This window comes from Mytilus galloprovincialis, chromosome 1 (genome assembly GCF_965363235.1).
Source record: "Mytilus galloprovincialis chromosome 1, xbMytGall1.hap1.1, whole genome shotgun sequence".
NCBI classification, from domain to species: Eukaryota; Metazoa; Mollusca; class Bivalvia; order Mytilida; family Mytilidae; genus Mytilus; species Mytilus galloprovincialis.
In genome coordinates this window covers 32,754,816-32,773,471 of record NC_134838.1, presented here as the reverse complement: position 1 = coordinate 32,773,471, position 18,656 = coordinate 32,754,816, and the positions used below count along the sequence as shown (strand labels likewise).

Here is an 18,656-nt window from a genome sequence, read left to right as displayed (position 1 = left end):
ACCAAACAACATGGACTTAATGGGAGTTCTTTCAATTCCCTCTGTATTTTTGCTTTGGATCACTATGATCCACATGAAATGATGAGTTCAGACTACCTGTATAGGTAAACTATTGTCGACTCTTTATTACTGTAGATACTGAAATTATTGCATGCATTTATTAGTGTGAGTTATGAAAAAAATGTGAGCGAATTATTACAATTTCAGGACAAGCTTATTTATCAGATATCAGAATGCAAGTTCTCATTGTTGAAATACTCATTCTAACATGTTGGCATATCAAATTTATATTTTATGTAATTATTAATATCTTATATTAAACAATTTTAATATCATATTTTTAGAGGAGAAACCTCAGTTTATTGTTAGACCTGTTAAGGAATTAAAGGTAGCTGAAACCACTAATGTTTACCTTTCATGCCAAACAAGTGGTAAACCAGATCCCATTGTCACCTGGTACAAAGGGACACAGCAGATTACTGGTGGGAGGTACCAGATTCAAACCAATGGAGATTTATTCATAACGGTAAATTACTTATAAATCTGTCTAGATCTGTTTGTGTTGAAGTTTTACAACTTCTTTATTATTGGATAAATTCATACACTATAATTTACTGATTCAATACAAGTTTTAACTGTAATTTTTTTGGAGATTTGGAATAACTTTAAATGACATTGAACGTTGAAGATAACAGCATTATTATTTGTATCACTTATTTTGTACTATAAAATTGATACAGTGGATTCATCAATATTCGTTGGATACTAATTTTCATGGATTTCGTGGGTACAGGGGAACCATGAATTTAAATGTTCAACGAATTACAAATTTCCTAAAGGAATGTGCACAGACTTTGCAAAAACCATGAAATAAATATCCACAAGTTTTCTCTATCCACAAAAATAAGAACCTACGAAAATAAATTAACCCACAGTATATAAAAGATTTTTTTGAAATTTGGACTTTTTTGTAATGTATTACAGAACATTGTACTTTCTGATGCTGGTAACTTCACTTGTGTTGCTGAAAACACAGACGGGTCTGCTACAGATTGGGGAATACTTATTGTTAGAAGTAAGTTATATACATGTACATCTACCAAATATTTAGGCTAGTAACCGTTTAGTAACTAACAATCAATCAAATAATCAACCAAATATTTACTTAACTGAAATATGTATGTATGTAGTTGACACATCAAATTGAATGAAGATTTCAATGTGGGATTATTGTCCTCTTTGGAATGAGTTGCAGGGCACATGCATATACCAATCATCTGTCTTTCTGTGTGTCTTTCTGTCTTGTTATCGCTCTCACTGGTACAAATCTAGTCATATTTTTATACAACTTATACTATCAGTTCATATCAGCAATATTTTCAAGTTGAAGTTCAAATTTGGCTCATTTGTTTCAAAATCGCAACTTTCAAAAATCCTTAGGCTTAGACGGATTTTAAACCAGAAAGTAAATTGTAGAGTAAAATAATTTATCGTTTGGCATTGCTCTACAGTAGGAGATAGATTGGGCTTTTTTGTATGGTTATGTGATAATGCCCCAAAGTGGGAATATAAATCCCAAATACTTATGATGAATGAACTGATATCTAGGTCATTAGGAGTTTAGCTCTACTTCTCAGAGGTCAGAGGTGTTTTTGTGTTTTTGTGTATAATTCAAATCAGTTATCTATTTTGAAATGTTCTTTACAATAGGAAAGACAAGAATTGAACAAAAGCCAGGTGATTTAGAAAACACAGCTAATACAGATGCAAAATTCACATGTTCTGGAACCACAGATTTTGAAGAAGTTGCAAATCTTCGTGTGTATTGGTTGAAGGATGGAAAAGAAATAACAACAAATGACCAGAGAATGACCACTAATGTCCAAGATAATTCTTTGACCATTAGTGGAACAATCAGTAGAGATTCAGGACTGTATACCTGTGTTGTAACTAATGGCTTGGATCAGGAAACAGCATCTGCAATTCTTACTGTCAAAGGTACTTTCGTTTGTTACTAAGAATATTAGGGGGGAATGTAAATCTATTTATACTATTATCCAACCAATCATATTTTTTGTTACTGACCATGAACCGTTTTCGTAAAAAAATTTGAAAACCATTAAAGATATCTTTCTTGTCATAAAATTCACATATTTAAAAAAATGTTTCTCCATTACTCCTAATGGTGTCTTCCTTCTATTCCCACTTTATAAAAATACTATTAATTCTATTCCCACTTGCAAATAACAATAGATGATTTGATAAACAATTTGTTTTTATAACAATCAAGGTTAATTAGAATTTCACCGAAGATTTACCTGTATTTTTTTAAAGCATAACATATTTGGTACACTGTTTAGGTATAATACCCTGTTTGTTTGTAATATGTTTCTTTTTTCATCAAAGAAATACTTAAAAATTAAGAAAGATTATTATAAATAGATTGGAGTTAGATTTATTTTTAATTTTTTTGAATTTGTCCTTGAAAATAAAGAAAAATTATGATAAATAGATTGGAGTCAGATTTATTTTTAAATTTTTGAATCTGTTACCTTAAAAAAATGTCTGTTGTACTAATAAATCATAATATAAGTAATATTATAACAAAGTATAATCGTAAGATGTGGAATAAAAGTATACTCTAAAAATATAATTACTTGGACCAATAATCAAAGATTTAAAATAATGGGTGAAAACTGTTAACCTTACTTCAAAGCATGAGCAATCAGGAAAAAACTAGATAAACTCAGAACCGACAACTGGAACGACGACATACACGAACTTGTAGTGATGTGTGATGTGATTTAATGCTGTTGTATAATTTGTGTTATATTATGCTTGATTGAATCTACAGTTGAATTTGTGTATTAAAAGTAATAAAATAATTTACTTATATTTATTTTAATTTCTTTCATATTTATTTTGTTAAAAAAAAACAATTCATACAGATGCAAACATAACTTATTATTTGTTATAATAAAAAAAAAAACACTGGTCAATAAACAGTTGATGTTTGTACAGTATAATCCTTGGTTTGTACGAGTTTTCCTCCAATTTTCCCATGAAATTTTATCTTTTCTTACCAGATTTATAAAAAGCGGGAATAGAGGGAATGAACCCTCCTAATGATAGATGAATATACAGAACAGGCATACAGTATGACATTGTTCAAAATAAAAAAGAATAGATGAAAAAAAACATTGGATTTAAATGGTACTGATTTTTAAATGCGAAAAGTGTTTTTTAAGGATATTATTAAAAAAAAACCTGCTGTTTAGGTTTTAAATTGTGTTTTACTGTTGCAATTTGTGATGTCATGATTGTACCTATAAAATTATTTCATATCTCAAATTTAGTTTTGCGATAAGATTTACCAGTACACTTCTTACTACTCATGTTGGTCCTTTTTTTGTAGACAAACCAGAACCTCCTGTTGATCTTCAAATGAAAGACTGTATAAACAATAAAGTAACACTAATCTGGACTAAGGGAGCATTTAATAATGCACCAATACAGTACTTCACCATTCAATACAATACACTCATAGAACCAGATAACTGGGCATTTGCTGCAACAGCAAACCAGTCAGATAACTCTTTGATCTTGAGTTTGAAACCAGGTGTTAGTTATAGCTGGCGGCTGTTGGCCACCAATAAAATTGGAATAAGCGATCCAAGCAAACATAGCGATGTTTGTACAACAGATACAGCCAAGCCATACAAAAATCCTGAGAATGTGAGAGGACTTGGAGACAAACCAAATTACTTAGTTGTAGAATGGGTGGTAAGTTCAGTATAATGTCTGCCTTCTGACATGTCTAATACAAAAATCCTTAGAACATATGAGAACTTGCAGGCGAGAAAAATGTGGAAGGGTGTTGCCTCAACTAAGTTTTGATGATGAGACTTAAGCATGCTGTTTCTTTCAGCAACGTTGGTGACAACAATTTGTAAAAGTTTGTTATGAATTCAGTTTATGGGAAACTATAAATGGGAAGACAATTATTATTGGTATGCAGATGTATAAACATTGCCACGAGTTTGTTGCTGACTCTTAGGTTATCAAATTAAAAAGTTCAGGGAAAATAACTCTTAGGTTATCAAGAAAAAAAGTTCAGGGAATTTAACTCTTAGATTATCATTGTTATCAAGAAAAAAAGTTCAGGGAAAATAACTCTTAGGTTATCAAGTAAAAAAGTTCAGGGAATTTAACTCTTAGATTATCAAGAAAAAAAGTTCAGGGAATTTAACTCTTAGGTTATCAAGAAAAAAGTTCAGGGAATTTAACTCATAGGTTATCATTGTTATCAAGAAAAAAAGTTCAAGGAAAATAACTTTTAGGTTATCAAGAAAAAAAGTTCAGGGAAAATAACTCTATGAAAGTTCATTTAATGGGAGTGAGTTGCAAAAGTGAAAGTTTTGTGCAATATCAAATGTTATGGACATGTTGAGTAAAAATAAAAACATCATCAGAAGATAAAGTTGCAGATGACAGAAAAGATTATAACTTTTGAAACAAAATCAAATGTCTTTTCACAGAAAGATGAAACAACATTATTTATATGAAAGTTTCCAATATGAAGATTGTGTTTGAAGTTTTTACTATATATTATCACTGCAATGTATAAATAAAACTAATGCTATCTATATATGTAAATTTACAGGCTATGCCACCCATTGAACACGGAGGAGATAATTTCAGATACGTTTTATCGATAAGCAGACGTGGAAATAATCCTTTTGATGATACAAAGACCATATCTAATTGGAGGGATGATCGGTTTGAGTTATTGACCAATGATATTTATGTTCCTTACAATATTACCATCAAAGCAGCCAATGAACATGGAGATAGTTCTGCACCACTCATTGTACATACAATTTATTCTGGAGAAAGCAGTAAGTGAATCCTAATAGTTGTTAATTAAAAAATTATTTCATCTGTTTACTGTTAGAACTTTAAATAAGTATTTAAAGGAGAGAAAGTTCTTTTAGAAGTTTTAAAGTATGGCTGTGTGGTTGACCAGATAAATTATTTGATGTGTACATTGCTAACAATAAATAATAAGTAAAATCTGAGTAATATTTGTTGTACAGTCATAACTTTGATAACAGTGATTTCTAAATTAATAAAAATATTGATTTTTTTATACCAAAAAAGTTACATCATTCTAGCAAAAAAAATGTGAAGCAGCACATGGTTTCTTGTTAGATGTCAAGGTCATTACATATTTTAATTGTTTTTTAGATAAGAACAATTGATTAAAAAGATTAGATGAATAATTGCTTTCCTAAAATAACAGAATAACATTCATACAAATAGAGTATAACTAACTACTTCTTTTACAGAGCCTGATTCAAGTTTGAGAGTAGATGGTTTTGTTGTTGACAATACAGCTATGGAAGACAACTCCGCAAAGTTCTACTGGAACTGGGATATGGACCTCAATAATAATCTCCAGTCAGGTCTAAATGGAAAGTTCAGAGGATTTAAGGTATTTATGGTGACTTGAGTAACACCGGTATCACTTATATTACAATTCTACCTTGCCAGGTAAGTTTGTATTTAGCCTATAAAATACTTATTTAGCCTTGAGAATTGAAAGGTCAGTTTATCCCATTCATACAATAGAAGTTGATACATTTGGCTTCATGCCATTTACCTTGTCCAAAATTAAGGTCACTTTATTTTTAGCTCACCTGGCCCTAAGGGCCAAGTGAGCTTTTCCCATCACTTGGCGTCCGGCGTCCGGCGTCCGTCGTCGTCGTCCGTCGTTAACTTTTACAAAAATCTTCTCCTCTGAAACTACTGGGCTAATTTCAACCAAACTTGGTTACAATCATCATTGGGGTATCTAGTTTAAAAATTGTGTTCGGTGACCCCGCCAACCAACCAAGATGGCCGCCATAGCTAAAAATAGAACATGGGGTAAAATGCAGTTTTTGGCTAATAACTCAAAAAACAAAGCATTTAGAGCAAATCTGACATGGGGGTAAAATTGTTTATCAGGTCAAGATCTAACTGCCCTGAAATTTTCAGATGAATCGGACAACCCGTTGTTAGGTTGCTGCCCCTGAATTGGTAATTTTAAGAAAATTTTTGCTGTTTTTGGTTATTATCTTGAATATTATTATAGATAGAGATAAACTGTAAATAGAAAACATGTTAAACAAAGTAAGAATTACAAATAAGTCAACAGGTCCAAAATGGTCAGTTGACCCCTTTAGGAGTTATTGCCCTTTATAGTCAATTTTTAACCATTTTTCGTAAATCTTAGTTATCTTTTACAAAAATCTTCTCCTCTGAAACTACTGGGCCAAATTTAACCAAATATGGCCAAAATCATAATTAGGGTATTTAGTTTAAAAATTGTGTCCGGTGACCCGCACAACAAACCAAGATGGCCGCCATGGCTAAAAATAGAACATAGGGGTAAAATGCAGTTTTTGGCTTATAACTCAAAAACCAAAGCAATTAGAGCAAATCTGACAGGATGAAAGTTGTTTATTAGGTCAAGATCTAACTGTCCTGAAATTTTCAGATGAATCGGACAACCCTTTGTTAGGTTGCTGCCCCTGAATTGGTAATTTTAAGGAAATTTTTGCTATTTTTGGTTATTTTCTTGAATATTATTATAGATAGAGATAAACTGTAAATAGAAAAAATGTTTAGCAAAGTAAGATTTACAAATAAGTCAACAGGTCCAAAATGGTCAGTTGACCCCTTTAGGAGTTATTGTCCTTTATAGTCAATTTTTAACCATTTTTTTCGTAAATCTTAGTTATATTTTACAAAAATCTTCTCCTCTGAAACTACTGGGCCAAATAAAAGCAAACTTGGCCACAATCATCATTGGGGTATCTAGTTTAAAAAATGTGTCCAGTGACCCAGCCAACCAACCAAGATGGCCGCCATGGCTAAAAATAGAACATAGGGGTAAAATGCAGTTTTGGGCTTATAACTGAAAAACCAAAGCATTTAGAGCAAATCTGACAGTGGAAAAAATTGTTTATCAAGTCCAGATCTATCTGCTCTAAAATTTTCAGATGAATTGGACAACTGGTTGTTAGGTTGCTGCCCCTGAATTGGTAATTTTAAGGAAATTTTGCTGTTTTTTGTTATTATCTTGAATACTAGTATAGATAGAGATAATCTGTAAACAGCAATATTGTTCAGAAAAGTAAGATTTACAAATAAGTCAACGTGACTGAAATGGTCAATTGACCCCCTAAGGAGTTATTGTCCTTTATAGTCAATTTTTTAAAATTTTCATAAAATTTGTAAATTTTTACTAACATTTTCCACTGAAACTACTTGGCCAAGTTCATTATAGATAAAGATAATTGTAAGCAGCAAGAATGTTCAGTAAAGTAAGATGTACAAACACTTCACCATCACTAAAACACAATTTTTCATGAATCTATCTGCGTCCTTTGTTTAATATTCACATATACCAAGGTGAGCGACACAGGCTCTTTAGAGCCTCTAGTTATTGTGATATTGTTAAAGTACAACAGAACCCTATATTCTGACCAATACTTAAACATTCGATTGTTCAAAATCTGTTAATGTTGAATTTTTGGGGTTATTTTCGGCCTTTAATTGCATATTTCTTTACATGGTAGTTTTTTTTTCAGATATAAAAAAAAAATATCTGCTTGACTTTATAGAAATAGACTATGCTTGCAGGTTATCTAGATCTATTACACTGTCTTGTTTTTTGTTTGCACCAAATTTGACAGATTATTATTTAGTTGCAAAATATTTTAAATGAGAGCTGAATTTTTTTTCTATTTTTAATGTGCATTGTAGGTTAAAATAATCATAATGTGAATAAGAATGAAGAAAACATCTTGGTCCCAAAAAAAACATCATCAACCAGGATATATAATTCAAAATATTAATTTATTATACTAATATCAGTTCATATAGAATAAACTTTTAAAGATTATATTGATTCCTATAAACTTGAAATCTCAAGCCACTGTTTTGCATGTTTACAATGTAGGTGATGTCCCAACAGAAAATCAATAAATATGACAGTACAATGTACTATTAGCACAAACACATAAGGTCACTGTGAAATAGACATCTAGGGCAAGAAACAGTCAGTTATATCAAACCAGTTTGACTAGATGTCTAGCTTAAAACCAGTTTGACTAGATGTCTAGTATAGTCTTGGAATAACAATAGTGTGTCCTATATTTTGACAATGTAAATGACATGAGGACCTGGATTGGTTTTTTTTTTAATATCTGTATTCTTTAAATTTTTAGGGCATTTTTCTTTTAATAGCCTTAAAAATAACTCTCATTCTGTAAAATTCTCATGAAAATGATTTTACTATTTTTAGTCTTTCTGTTACAAGATTATTTATCAATTCTGTACATTGACCGTTATATTATCAGTATTGCATTACAGTTAACGTTTCAGTTATTTTGCAGTTATTCTTTATACTTTTGCACCGCATTATTCTTTATTCTTTATTTTGTTTTTCATTTTCTCTATTATCTATTTTTTGTTGCTATTACATGTATTCTCTATTCTGTAAACCCCATTCAGACCCTCATAGGTAAAATTCTATTGTATGAATGGGATAAACTGACCTTTCAATTCTCAAGGCTAAATAAGTATGTTATAGGCTAAATACAAACTTACCTGTCAAGGTAGAATTGTAATCTGAGTGATACCGGTGTTACTCAAGTCACCATAAAGGTTCAATAGAACATTGATTCAAAGGCATTATTTAGTATGAGCTAAGTGTAAAATTTAGAGATTATGAAATACGCTGTCACACTTTTAACCTCAACTTAAGAGGTAGACCTTGGTTCATGGAGAAAACGCTTTAAATTAGTTATGCATTTGTAAAATACAAGTTTCATATATGTATGTAAAGCATTTATCTGAAACAGATTTTTCTGCTTTAGTATCCTTTAGAGATTGCAGGCTTAACATTGTGGATTTCTACCTTATTTATTTGTTGAATTTATATGACTGAATATTTCTTCCTACCTGAATACTTTTTAAAGTATTCATTAAAGTTTATTGATTTGACTATTGTAAAAATATAAGAAGTCTTTAAAAATATTGCCCTATGGCTGACAAATCATTACAAAACTGGTAGATGAGTTTTAGGGAATTTTAAGTTTGATTATAATAACTTTCTTTAAGATACAATATTGGGTCAAAGACAAGAAGAAAGTGACTTTCAGAGAAGATGAGGTTTTAGAGAAAGATTTGAAGTCTCGTTATGGATCAAGAAAAAAACGGTCTGTCACAGAGCTCATGTACACAGTGCAAGATTTACTACCATACACTTATATGGAGGCACAGATTTGTGTAATGAATACACATTATGTCAGTGGACCAAGTGCTATTGTGTCATTTGTTACTGCAAGGGGAGGTAAGTATCTTTCAGGGTTTTTTTTCTATAAAGGGAGGTAATAGAGGTTGTCATTAATCTAATTGTCACATTCGTCATCACACGGTTGATCCCCTGGAAAGAAGTAAAGTCACCCAAGATATGGTGATTGCCTATTGTCATTGACAATCTGTTTCCTTTTCATTGGTAGGGGATATAACTATATATGTCAAAGTTGAAGGAAAAATTATAAAAACAAGTTTTTAGAAAATAAACAGATAAGCATTAAGCAATGTTAAAATAATATGTTTGTTAAATCCATTTCAAATTTTATAAAAAGTACTTTTCTTCAGTTCAGAAATTGTTCTCGCTTATCAATGAGCTTCATACATCAAAAGATAATATTTTAAGCATGACACTGATAGTTAACACTGATAGTTAACACTGATAGTTAACACTGATAGTGACAAAGTTTGATTAATCATTCTTACTCTACTTTTTCAGTCCCAGGACCTGTGGAAAAATTACGTGCCTTAGTTGTTGGTAGTAATTTTGTCGAGCTGACTTGGAACAAACCTGAACTTTTGAACTCACCTATAGATGTTATAACCAACTCATACCTACAGGGATATGATGTTGGATTTCAGACGGGTAAATAATTTTTGGAGAAAACAAATTTGCCTTTTTGTACTTTTAAACCAATCATTGGTGTGTATGCTTCTGAAAATGTTAGAATGTATTAGATTCTGAAACGGCAAAACATGTGCTCTCTGTTAGATTTAGGCAAAGCTTTGATTAAAAAGTGTTAAGATCTTCTTCTGAAGGCACAATCCAGTCATTATGTCAAAGATATATTACTTTCTTTTTTCCAGAAAAGACCAGGCTTATTGTAACTTCTGTTTTTAACCTTACTTTAGAAATAAACTTGAAATTCATGGAAAAGCTTTGGGTGTACTTTATTTAGATACAAACTACCCATCATATGAAAGTTTCATTTGACGTTTATTTCTTACTCAATTGTCAATTGACAACCAGACACAATTTATTAATTGGACAACATCCCATCCTCCTCGCACAACAATCAATTTTGTAACTGCCCATGCCTCTTATAAAGAGGACAATAGGATTAAGATTAAGGAAATTTTTAATTTTGGTGTAATTTTCGAATTACTTCTTCTCAAAGACATCATATAAATACCATATTTTTATCATAATCATAGAAAGAAAGAGAAGTTAAACTTGAGAGCTTTGTTGCATTTTTTATCAAGTAAACATTTTATTTTGTAGTGGCAGGACTAGATCTTGGTAAGATGCAAGAGATGGACCCACAGATAGTTGACCCTCGTCGTAACACTACAGTTCTAAATGGTCTGACTGCTAACCAGAAATACAGGATTCATATGTGGGGAAGAACTGAAAATGGACGTGGTGAAGCGTCATTTGTAGAGCTAACAACAGCTAAAACTTCAAGCATGAGTAAGATAAACATTTAATGTTTTACCGTGAAATTAGAAAATTCTCTGAAAAAGTTTACTGAGTTACAATTTAAAAAAATTTATTTCTGTAAATTTAGGAATTTCAAGATTTTATTTCTGTAAATTTAGGAATTTCAAGATTTTATTTCTGTAAATTTAGGAATTTCAAGTTTCAGTGCAAGAAAAACAATGTTGCGAGAAATATATGAACTCAAATTTGATTCTGTAAGCATTATTCCTTTACAGCAATATCTGAAAGCACACACATGTATGTTTGAAATATGAATGGGTAATGTCAACTTGTTTTACCTATTGACTGCTATTTACAGGCTTACATGACTAGGGATTATGACAGATTACAGAAATTTAGGCCTTTGGGAAAACTGTAATAAATAAAATTAAATGTTATTTGTTTTGTAGGTGTACCTCCATTTTCTATCATCAATGTTAATTCTACCTTCTTCAATGTAACCTGGACGACCATCGCAAACAAGAAATACGGGACTGTTGCTTTTGTTGAATACCGTAAAGATGGTATGATTTTTTTTTTTATTTGAAACAAATTATAAGATTTTAAAGATCAGTGAATTGAAGTATGAATCAGGTTATTTACTTCTTAACATATAAAATTTTTTTTAAATGTTTCAAGTAACAAGAATAAACATTAGTATCAAAACTTTCAAGTTGGTACTCTTTGCATTGTAATCCCATGTGATAAATCAAAAGATTGTGTTCAAAATGTTTATCTAATATTTACCATGGTTTAAACTTGAAGAAAAACATGGTTGCATGATGCAATATTTGACTGTGATTTACCAGTTAGATAAACTTTCCTGAAATACAAATCAAATGAATTCGAACATTAGAGGACAATGTTTTGTTTGGGAGATTTTCTACAAGTCATTCTCATTTTTTGTTGATCCTGGTGCGCTTAGTTCACATTAAATAAAAACTATCGAAAATTACTATTTTTTCTTTTTGAAACAACTTGCCAAATATTTAAGTAAATTTGTAGGAATGATATATAGAAGGTCTAATACAATTATTTTCAAGATGCCTATATGACATTTTTTAAATGTTTTTAGCTAGTCGTGCAGCTTTCTATTTTATCTAAATGCATTTTTTCATCAACATTTTTAAGAATATGTTTTACATGGCTTGTCTACTTTTTAAGTATAAAGACTCATGCAGTGACCTATAGTTGTTTATTTCTGTGACATTTTGTCTCTTGTGAAGCGTTGTCTCATTGGCAATCATACCACATCTTCTTTTTCATATTAAATGCTGTTTTGTTTAGATTTGTTGTGTTAACTTCTAGGTGTTGCTGATTGGCAACAGTCACCACAGGAAGTATCTAAGAGCTGGATAGGTATAGCTAATCTCCAGTCGGGAACATCATATGAAATGCGGCTGTCTGTCACCAATGGTGGAAATACAGCATCAAGTGAAATAGAAGTGGTAGAAACTAAAGGAATACGTAAGTATGGGGGTGGGACTAGATGGTCAGGTGACATACTGATCAGTGGAATGGTTTTGACAATTTTGTGATCATGATTACATGGCTAAATTTCCCCTCGGTAAATCGATATAAATGAGAGAGAAAAATCAAAAATAAAATCAAGCAAACAAGTTTGGTCATAGAAATTTATGCGAAATTTGCAATTTTTATTTTCCAAAAATTAAGTCATTTTTCTACTTCTATTGAAAAAATAATATGTATCGCATAAAAATGACATTAAATTTGTCTATTTACAAAATTAATACTATGTGATTAATCTACCTAAGTGAAAGTCATTTGAAGGGAACCCTGACTTCCTCCTAACATGCCTAAGGGCAGTTAATTAGGTTTATATCATAGGGGTTAGAAAATGAATATCCGACATATAAGTTGCATGTACTCTTAACAGCACATGTTAGAACATTGATGTAGTAAATAACTTATAGTGAACTGTTATTGGTTACTGAATCATGTTAATAAATGTTTAAAGAATCATCCTTATAATGCTCTTAATAGAATTTTCCTAATTTCCATTTTTCTTTTAATAGCTGCGGCATTCAGCTTGGGAGCCAACTTTGGATGGTTTATAGGACTGATAATATCAATACTGCTAATTATAGCACTGGCCGTACTTATCTATCTAATGTACAAAAGACGACCTGAACCACAAAAACAAAGACCATACACAGGTATGTATTGACAAGTTGTTAAATGCAAGATGAAAAGATAAATTTTATAAGTGAGTAAGGATAGAAAGAAAAATTGAACTGTATCCCCCTTTGACAAAACATCAGGAAATAAATAGCCTTTAATCTAACTTTTCAGATGATTTTTTTCAAAAGAAACACGCTTTAAAGCTAAGAATAATTTGCTTTTTATGTTATCTTCATATAGAAATATCAGTATATTATTATACACTTCAAAAACATAAGGACCTGAACATAAACTGCAGAAAACATGGAAAGTTATGGTGAAAATGAGCACCCCTCTCTACGAGATTTCTTAAGCCAATTGTAATTTTTTTCATTTATTATGAAAGTTACATGAACAAATTTTAAAAGATTATCACTACATAGTAAAATGCAAACATAGAATAGCACATTAAAGATTGGTTATCTATAGTTATTAAGACACATAGATTTGTTATCAAATTGGGATGGAAAAAATTGATGCACAAGAAATCTAAAATATTTTTTACTGTGTTTTTTTTTTTAGCTCCACCCAGAAGGAGAGCCAATGATGGTTATGGGGATGATAGAAGGTATGTATATGATTGGTCAGTTCGTGTAAGTTCATGGGTCACCGATTGTCTTGCTTTTATTGTTAAATATACATGTATATACCTTATACTGTTATAGATATGTTTAAACCCAGCAAATATAATTTAGGTGTAGTGTTTCACATGTATATCAGATATATGAAACTGGTGTTAAATACTTTTATTCTAGAAATGGAAAGTTGTGAAAAGATAATAAATTAAATCATTCTTCTGTTAGGTTTCATAGAGCATTGGGTTTAAAAAATTGAATTGCCATTTTAATATTTACCTGATCTTTTCATGATCAACAAGGTAGATTTAGCATTATATATAAAATTCTCTTCTTTTTACTGAATTTGTATTGCGTTAATTTGTTAATTTTTGAATTTTAACTGTGTTTTTTAACTGAATTTTGTTGTTACCCTATTTGCTATCCATTTTAATTCTTGATCCAGTCAATCTGTAGTTCTGATATACATGTTGGGTGTGTGCTTATTTTGTTAATACCAGTTAATAATGCATCAATGTTGGATTTGGTAAAAACAAGTTAATATCTATCAAATATTTTTTGGAATTTTATATTATCTTATACATATGACATGGATTCCATTTTTTCCACAATTTAATATGATAAGAAATTCAGGATTTTGCATACATAAATACATTTAGTTAACACTATACTAAACTAGAATAGAAAAACAAATATTTTAAAATCACAGTTTTTATTCTTTATTTTACATTTGATATAACAACTACTATGGGTACTGATAACCTGTTATAAAAATCAAAAATTCAAATTTTATGAGGAAAATTATAAATATCTGAAATACAGTTTTCTAGCAAGACCATAGAAAAGGGAATAGAAAAGAGCCATGGATAAAGAATATTCAGAAACAGTCTCTCTTCTAAACCCTTTTCTTTATTTTTCGCTAACTATGATGTGAGTGTTTGGTAATTTCAGGGATGTTAAATATTCTCCAACACCAAGACGGGGGTCTACAAGGTTATCATCAACTGCCTCCTCTAGATCTGCTAATTGCTTTGCTTTGGTTTTTTTGAATGCTTTTTTAAGTTGCCTCTTTCAGATACAATTATTTCTGCAAATAGTGCTATTTTCAGTGGCTGCAACAACCAAGATTTTATCTTTCTTTGAAATGCTGCTTACGGTTTTCAGAAATTCACATTTTAGTTATTTCATCTCATTGCAAGGTTTGGTGGCTTCATTTTGTAAAATGAAAATGCATGTTCATAAATTTTCTTGCCATGATTTATCTTGGAAACGAATGCCTTTATTTCTAATGAAGGGTCATGTGTTGACATTTGAAGGAACTTTGTTAATTTTTTTTCTACGGATTTAAAATATTTTAAGGTTTCTTCAGCAAAAATCTGAGCCTATGTAATTTCAGACACCTTAGACCTTACATCAATTGAAAAATTGGTTCACTGGAGGTGCATTTCAGAATATTTGACTGAAAACCTTAATTAAAAGCAGACGTTTTCCCATTTGGATCTTTTGATTTTATTGTAACAATAATCCAGCAGCACCTACCTGCATTCAGTGTCTATATTTTTCAGTTGAACTGGTGTTCAAAAGGATGGATTAACTTACTTGATTTCTTGATAGGGGTAATGCGTTTTCAGAGAAGGTTCTTCGTGGTAAATTGATGTCATGTCTTCAAAAGTTGTAAGGACTTAATCATGATTTGATCTTTCTGTCACAAAAAACTGCAGACATTTTGCATTTGTCATTACAACTACCTGTTGCTCAGGCTTCTATGTATTGTCTTGTAGACTTTTGTATGCCTTTTGGTTTGTTTTTTTGCCATGGCTTTTTCAGGTTTTTTGGACTTGTAAGTTGGAATGTTCCTTTGGTATTTGTTGCCTTTATTTTCCTGGTTTTTGACATAACTGAGTGCAAGTTATTACTAGATAAATGCCTGTCTTTAATTTGTGGGTATTGATTGCTTAGTAACCTGAGTACAAGATGTATTTATTACTATTTTTCCAGTATTAATTGATCTTTTGTTGATATTTGTTATGGTATTAGCTTTGATTTATATTGATGAGCAAGACAAATATAAGAATTTACTAAGAAGCATTCAGATAGAAGTAATAATCTGTCATTTCTGATGATAATTGAAATTTAAAAAAAAATCACAGTAGAAAGAGGCATCTTGAGCATAGTGTGCAAGAATTCACCATTTCAGAATCTTAATTCATTCTGGGTAATACTTTCAAAAAGGAACACCTTTAGTGATTTGTTAAAAGTGTCATAAACAATTGGAATTCAACCAAGGCCATGATGTTTTGGGGTTTGAATGATAAAATTACCCATAGTTCTTTAGATTCTGAAATGGCCAATTGAAAATAGTTTATGGAAACAAGGTTAAACTGGATCTCTGCTGGTACTCTGCTTATTTTGCATGAACTGAAGAATGAGACTTTACACCCTTATCATGTTCAGCACTGCTTTATTCATAGTATTTATAGTTTATCTGTGTAATTATAGTGATAATTGTTATGATCTTTTTTTATTTTACATTTTTATTTAACTTCTTACAAATGGATAATAAAAAGGTTTGTTTTATTTCAATTGCATTTTTTCTTTACTATCAAATTGATTAATGGTTAAAGGTGTGTTAAATATTTTTTTTCATCAATAATTTTATTTGTTTTTATTTTAATTTTGATTCTTATTTACTTAAATTGTGCCATTCTTTATACAGTGGAACATGTATTGTATTTTAAAGACTATTAAACACATGCACACATGTTTATAATCTAAATAGTAAAAAGTAAAATCACAAAAATACTGAACTCCGAGGAAAATTCAAAACGGAAAGTCCATAATCAAATGACAAAGTCAAATGATAAAACACACCAAATGAATGGACAACAACTGTCATATTCCTGACTTGGTACAGGCATTTTCAAATGTAGAAAATGGTGGATTGAATTTGGTTTTATAGCGCTAAACCTCTCACTTGTATGACAGTCACATCAAATAGTCAAAATATATCAGTTTTGAGAAACGTATAATAGATCTAGAAAATCTGACCCTAAATACAATTCCACTGTCTACAAATGGCCTATTTTATAAATGATACGAGTACTGTGATTAACATTGAATCTTACCATACTACCTCTGCTTATATCATTTTCAGTGTACTCAAGATGGATCCATTTTATCATAGAACTAAAAAAACAAATCCAAATTATAATGAATAACACAAGACCAAAAATTTATTTAGAAAAAAACAATAGCCAAAAATAAAAAAAATAAAAAGTTGATGTTTTTTTGCAAACTTTTTTCAATTTAAGAAGAAAATCTGTCATTATCAAATTTATGATCATCATGTGACTTCTAGTTTTGTGACAAAATGGACATCTTTATCACTCTTAATCATAAAAAAAGCACAACTGTCTTGTTTTCTCTTGTTTGTGTTTCAATTTTGCACTACATCATATATCTGCTACAGCTATAAATTCAGTATACAGTCTTCAGAAATATTGGAACTGGCTTTTTGTCTTTATTATCATGACTTTTTGTGAAACAGATGTATGAAGATCTATGAAGAGCGAAAAAAATTAATAAAAAAAATATGTCTATTTTTGGTACTGTTCATATTAAAATAGCTTTGTCCTTTCTCAAAACCATTTTACTAATATGTTTTACCAAATTGTAGTTAAACTGATTGACTGGAACAAATTGGTATCTCACAAAGACAAAGCCTTTGAAATAATTTTAAAAGATTTAAAAATTAAATTAAAAAATGTAAAGGATCAACATTGTATCAGTTCTTTTTAAAAATAGCATGAACAGATGAAATTGTTTTTCTTTTAATTTTTTGGTTGAATTATTATGAACATGTCTACTCTCCATAAATATCTTATAATGATGAAGCAAATTGTTACAAGTTAACTTTTCAACTTTGAGACTGTTTGAAATAATTGGCCACATTTTATGTCTCACAATTCACATTTTGTATTTGTCCTTCATTTTCTTTTCTGTCATTCTCTATATCTTTATCTATCCATATTTCTTTTTTAAACATGAGAGGCTGAATGAATAAAAAAAATAGTCAAGAATTGCTCTGTTTTGGGGTAATAAGAGGAAAAGGTTTTTTGAAGTTTATTATCAAATATTAAAGGAGAAAGATCTTATTAATTTTTGGCAAAAGTTGTTTCGAACTGTTTCTTACAAATTTAGTGACTTTAGAGCTGGTGAGAAAGTTTTAAAATTCATGGATAAGAATATTCTTTTGCCAGACTATTTTTAACTGAAATTAATCCTTGAAACATTTTATCCAAATTAAGTTTCACACTCCTCTAAACAATAGGTTTTCAAATATTCATTCAGCATATTTAACAACAGTCTTTCCTTGCATTGTGTATAACCACCCTACATGTGTGTAATTGTGTTTGTGTGTTTCTCTGCAGGCTATTGCTCTACTAATGCTTTATATAGAATCCCTCTAGGCAGTTGTAATGTTATTTTATACCAAAAATGTTTAAGGGAATTCTGCATGTTAAAAATGTATAAATAAATTGACTTGCACGTACATGTAAAATGTTGGAATGCATGCAGATTATTTGTTTAGTTTATGAATTGTGTTAGATGAAACTCATTTTAATGTGTTGGAAAGGGAATTTGATGCTTTTTTTTCAGAATTGCCAAACAAGAACAAAAAAATAGTACTAACTGAAACACATATATAATTGGTAGATTTACACATTTTAACATTAGAAAAAAGCTCACTAACATTGTTTTAAAAACTATTTATCTGATGATCTCAGATGAGCTTTAGTCAATGACATTCATTGAAAGCAAATTTTATTTGTTTTTCATTATTTTTATTTAGTACTTGAAACTGCAAACTTTTCTGAAAAAAAATCAAATGATTTATGTGAATACTAGGCCATGTTTAAAGGTAGAAATATTTGATACATAGCTTTACACTTGTACTCCTTCTACAAATTGCAGATTGCCTAAAGGTTTCTAAGATAGTCAAGTAATAATTATTTAACAATAAACAAAATAATATAGTGAAATACGATTAGGAA

At 30.2% G+C, this 18,656-nt stretch overlaps 1 protein-coding gene across 5 annotated transcripts in view; it reads left to right on the top strand.

Annotated features, from left to right (window-relative positions):
- LOC143071756 (neuroglian-like) overlaps positions 1-18,656 on the top strand; it is a 39,058-nt gene that overhangs the window by 18,514 nt on the left and 1,888 nt on the right. For 3 of the 5 annotated variants that reach the window (XM_076246336.1, XM_076246310.1, XM_076246320.1), the window contains exons 10-23: positions 345-526; positions 985-1,075; positions 1,711-1,998; positions 3,416-3,783; positions 4,664-4,898; positions 5,349-5,494; positions 9,172-9,403; positions 9,866-10,012; positions 10,649-10,837; positions 11,257-11,370; positions 12,155-12,313; positions 12,883-13,023; positions 13,550-13,595; positions 14,554-14,595. In XM_076246336.1, coding sequence (XP_076102451.1) covers positions 345-526; positions 985-1,075; positions 1,711-1,998; positions 3,416-3,783; positions 4,664-4,898; positions 5,349-5,494; positions 9,172-9,403; positions 9,866-10,012; positions 10,649-10,837; positions 11,257-11,370; positions 12,155-12,313; positions 12,883-13,023; positions 13,550-13,595; positions 14,554-14,595 — 2,380 coding nt within the window. The remainder of the gene's footprint in view (positions 1-344; positions 527-984; positions 1,076-1,710; positions 1,999-3,415; positions 3,784-4,663; positions 4,899-5,348; positions 5,495-9,171; positions 9,404-9,865; positions 10,013-10,648; positions 10,838-11,256; positions 11,371-12,154; positions 12,314-12,882; positions 13,024-13,549; positions 13,596-14,553; positions 14,596-18,656) is intronic. The other 2 variants (XM_076246345.1, XM_076246329.1) reach the window with 1 other exon arrangement.